A 4278-nucleotide genomic window follows, 5' to 3' on the forward strand; every position below is an offset into this window, starting at 1 on the left:
ACACCCCAGGCTCCCCAGAGGAGATGTGGGGACAGGTGTTTTTTTCACAACTGGCCGGCCCCGTAGGCAGAATCCTGTAGGGCCCCTGACCCTGGAACTGTGGACTTCTCAGAGTGTGGGGCTGGGGCTGGGGGCCAGCGGCTAATGCCACACCTCCATGCTGGGCCAGAGGGGGGCGGTGTCCGAGCTCTGGCCAGCCAGAGACCGGCGGGGGCTCAAACAGGTGAACAGCAGACCACTTGTCATCCAGTCAGTACCAACTCTTGGTGACCCCAAATGCCTGAGAGTAGAACGGGGCCAGGGAGGGTGTTTTGGGTTTATTGGCACATGATCCACGCATGATACCAAGAAGAGAACAGTTTCTTCTTTCTTGTCCTCATTGTTATGAGCTCCCTACGTCCTCCACTTCATAGGGCTTTTCACGGCTGGTTCTTTAGAACGAGACCACTTCCGGTGGCCCTGACCTCCAGCCTTTTGGAGAGCAGTCCTAACCATTTGCAACAGCACAGGGGAATGGGTCCTTCTCCCAGCGGTCCTCTGCCTTGCTGCCCTGGCCTTGATGGGGCCCGACCCTCAGTCGGTGGGTCCATGCCAGCAAAGGAGGCTCAGCTGGTGAGTGGCCTGTGTCCACAGGCTGCAAGTACAACCAGGTGAACAGCCACTTCCACTGCATCCGAGAGGGCTGTCAGTTCTCCTTCCTCCTCAAGCACCAGATGACCTCGCACGCCCGGAAGCACATGCGCAGGATGCTGGGCAAGAACTTCGACCGTGTGCCCCCTTCGCAGGTGAGCCCCGCCCCTCCCCGCTGCGGGAGGCCCCACCCCTGCTTCCAGGTGGCGGGTCTCGCCACCCCCAGCCCCCAGCCCAGCTTCCTCAGAGACCCGGCTTCCTTTCAGGGTGCCCCTAGCCTGATGGACCCCGAGACCGACGAGTACATGGATTACACAGGCTGCAGCCCAGGCGCCGTGTCCTCCGAGTCGTCCACCATGGACCGGAGCTGCTCCAGCACCCCTGTGGGCAATGAGAGCACCGCCGTGGGTAGGCAGCCGGGGGACAGACCGGGCGAGGGAAGGGCACCAGGGAGCCCATCTTGGGACAGAGCTGGGTCCGGTGGCCTGAGGCGGGCAGGCTGGGTGCAGCAAAGCCCTCAGGTCCGCAGATGTGAAGTGGGTCCCTGAGGCCACCTCCCTCCCCATGGCCCACAGCGTCCTCTTCAGAGGGTCCCGGGCACCTGGGAGCTGCTCAGGTGGACCTTCCTATGAGGCCCTTCTGCCCACTGTCCCCAGGCCGGACCACTGCCCCAGAGCTCAGGCCCACAGTGACCGGCCCACACCCCTCTGTCTGCTCTCTCCCCTCCTCCTCTCTGCTCCTCATCCGCCACATTCTCACGCCATACTTGCTCCGCCATCCGGGTTCTCATTTCGGTTCTTTTGTTTGTTCTTTGTTTTGGTTTTTGTTTGTTTGTTTTTGTTTTTCTGCTCTTCTCCACCCTCTCCAGGCTGCCCGGCTCCTCCTCCTCCTCCTCTTCCTCCTCCGGCCGCTGCTGGTGACGAGGCTGCCCCTGTGGCTCCGCTGCCCCCACTGCCTCCATCCTTTCCGCCGGCCCTGCTCCGGCCGCCCCTCCCCCCCCTGCCATACCTCCTCTCTCCGTCCTGTCTCTCATACTCTCTGCTCAGTGCCACTCTGGGAGCCAGCCGGGGTCTGGCCCCGCCCACCAACAGCCCACCCAGCTTCCCGTCTGTCACTGCCACTCCAACTCCAGTAAAAAGTGACGTCCCCCTAGTTCAGGATGCCGCAGGTAACGTGCTCACCGCTGTCTGTTGCCCCTCCAACCTGTGAGGCCAAAGTCCAGGACCTGACTCTCCCTCACAGCTGGCCCCGGTGGGCGGTATGGCCAGCCAGGCCCCTCACCAGCCAAGCATCCTGAGGCTGGAGAGCCTGGTCTCTGTCCAGATGTGGACAGGACAGAATGTCCCCCTCAGGGCTCCCGGAACATGTCCCAAATCAGCAGAGAGCCAGAGCCACCATGGCTGCTCCTGGCCCGCCCCTCTCCCTGCTGGGCTCCCGAGAGGCTGCCTCCTGCTCACCTGGGACCTGCAATAGGAGGGACAGAGCATGTTCCTGGGAAGGTGTGCAGCATCGGGGGCCCACTCCGCCCGACCCCCCAGGGCCAGGAAGGAAGGAGAAAGCCCTCTAGCCTCATCCCTGGCAGTGCCCCAAGGCCACATGACCCACCGTGTGGGACCTGCCCTCCCAGGTCCCTCTGCCAGGGCTGGCAGTGGGGGTGGGCTCAGCAGGAAGTGGGGCAGGAACCATGCCCCCATGGAATTTAGCCCCTTGAAGGCTCTGTCACCAACATAACCAGGCAGAGCCCTGTGACTTGGGGCCCCCCGCCAGCAAATCCTGCCAGGAGCCGGGGCGGGGGGCCACCACCCCATCACAGTCCTGCAGGGTTGGAGGGAGTGATTGGGGGATCTGTGGGCAGGGCGGTGACTGGCGCAAAGTAGCCCATGCAAGTTGGCTGGCTGGGGGGTGCCGGGGGGAGCCGCCCCCTCCTGAGTAGGGTGAGGCCTGAGAGATCCATTTGAGTTTCTGGAAGTGGCAGGGGAGGAAGTCAGGAGGGCTGGCTTTCCCTTCAGCCTGAAACTACAGGGGCCCTGGGTGCCTCTGGCCCCCCATAAATGGAGTGGGGAAAGCACACTGGCCAGCCCTCAGGACAAGCAGCCTTAGGGGCGTCTGGAGTCCTGAGAAGCACTCGGGGCCGGTGGGTGGGCACAGCTGGGCACCCATTCTCTAAGCCCGTGGCCCAAGTTGATGGCCCTGATGTGGGTGTGCAGGGAGCTGACTCCTGGGCTCCAAGCAGCTAGGATGGAGCCCTGCTGGCATAGTGCTACCCATAAGGTCAGCAGTGTGAAACCACCAGCCGCTCCTCAGGAGAAGGATGAGGCTTTCTACTCCTGTAAGTAGGAGTTACGGTTGCAGACCCGCGCGGGGGCAGTTCTACCCTGTCCTGTAGAGCAGCTGTGAGTCAGAAGCCTCGCTGGCAGTGAGGCTGTTGTTTGCGGTGGGCGTTGAGCTCACGGAGGCTGGCTCATCAGCAGAGTAAGCCTCTCCTGGCCCACCAGGCGCAAACAATTCTGAGACCTGAGAGCCGCTGGAACCTCAGGGCAGGGAGTTACAGCTCCAGGGCATTTGGCATCCCTGCTGCCAGTAGGCTGGTCCCCGGTGCACAGACAGGCAGCCAGCCGGGGAAAACCAGTTAGCCAGCGGGACCAGGAGCCGGCCTGCCCCTCATTAGAGACGGGCGCATGATGGCACCCTGGCCCTGGTCCAACCTGGGTAATTACGCTCCGCAGACCTAGATTCCCCCTTCAGCTTCAATTAGCGCCAGGCCGCGCGTCTTCACTTCCCACCCAAACTGGCCAGGAAGCAGCCGCCACGTCCTGCAGCGTCCCCCCCTCCCCCACCCAGGGGAAGCCTGAAGGGGCCCTCCCGGCTGGGGGGCGGGGGGAGGCGTGTGAGAGAAGCCTAAGGTCCCTGCATAAACGGTGCCCCCTGTCCAGGCCAGGCTGGGGGCCGGATGGGTGTGACCCTGGGGATGGCATCCTTCTGCACTGACACACACCCCCTCCGCTCCTCCTCCCCCAGGGAACACCATCTCCATGCCCACGGCTTCCGGGGCCAAAAAGCGATTCTGGATCATCGAGGACATGTCCCCTTTCGGCAAGCGACGCAAAACGGCCTCCTCCCGCAAGATGCTGGACGAGGGCATGATGCTGGAGGGCTTTCGGCGCTTCGACCTCTACGAGGACTGCAAGGATGTGGCCTGCCAGTTCTCGCTCAAGGTCACCCACTACCACTGCACGCGGGAGAACTGCGGCTACAAGTTCTGCGGGCGCACGCACATGTACAAGCACGCCCAGCACCACGACCGCGTGGACAACCTGGTGCTGGACGACTTCAAGCGCTTCAAGGCCTCGCTCAGCTGCCACTTCGCCGACTGCCCCTTCTCGGGCACCAGCACGCACTTCCACTGCCTGCGCTGCCGCTTCCGCTGCACCGACAGCACCAAGGTCACGGCGCACCGCAAGCACCACGGCAAGCAGGACGTGATCAGCGCGGCGGGCTTCCGCCAGTTCAGCTCGAGCGCCGACTGCGCCGTGCCCGACTGCAAGTACAAGCTCAAGTGCTCGCACTTCCACTGCACCCACCCGGGCTGCCGCCACACGGTCGTGGGCATGTCCCAGATGGACTCGCACAAGCGCAAGCACGAGAAGC

General features: G+C 63.4%; 1 protein-coding gene across 1 annotated transcript in view; it reads left to right on the forward strand.

Moving 5' to 3' along the window:
- The first annotated feature begins 1437 nt into the window (after positions 1–1437).
- The window catches only part of LOC123522687 (zinc finger protein castor homolog 1-like), a 4633-nt gene continuing 1792 nt past the window's right edge, over positions 1438–4278 (forward strand). The window contains exons 1-2 of the mRNA XM_045299203.1: positions 1438–1798; positions 3649–4263. Of these exons, the coding sequence (XP_045155138.1) occupies positions 3663–4263 (601 nt within the window). The 5' untranslated portion in view covers positions 1438–1798; positions 3649–3662. The remainder of the gene's footprint in view (positions 1799–3648; positions 4264–4278) is intronic.

This window comes from Echinops telfairi, unplaced genomic scaffold (assembly GCF_000313985.2).
Source record: "Echinops telfairi isolate 266 unplaced genomic scaffold, ASM31398v2 ScPeMD7_7457;HRSCAF=8495, whole genome shotgun sequence".
In the NCBI taxonomy this organism is placed as follows: Eukaryota; Metazoa; Chordata; class Mammalia; order Afrosoricida; family Tenrecidae; genus Echinops; species Echinops telfairi.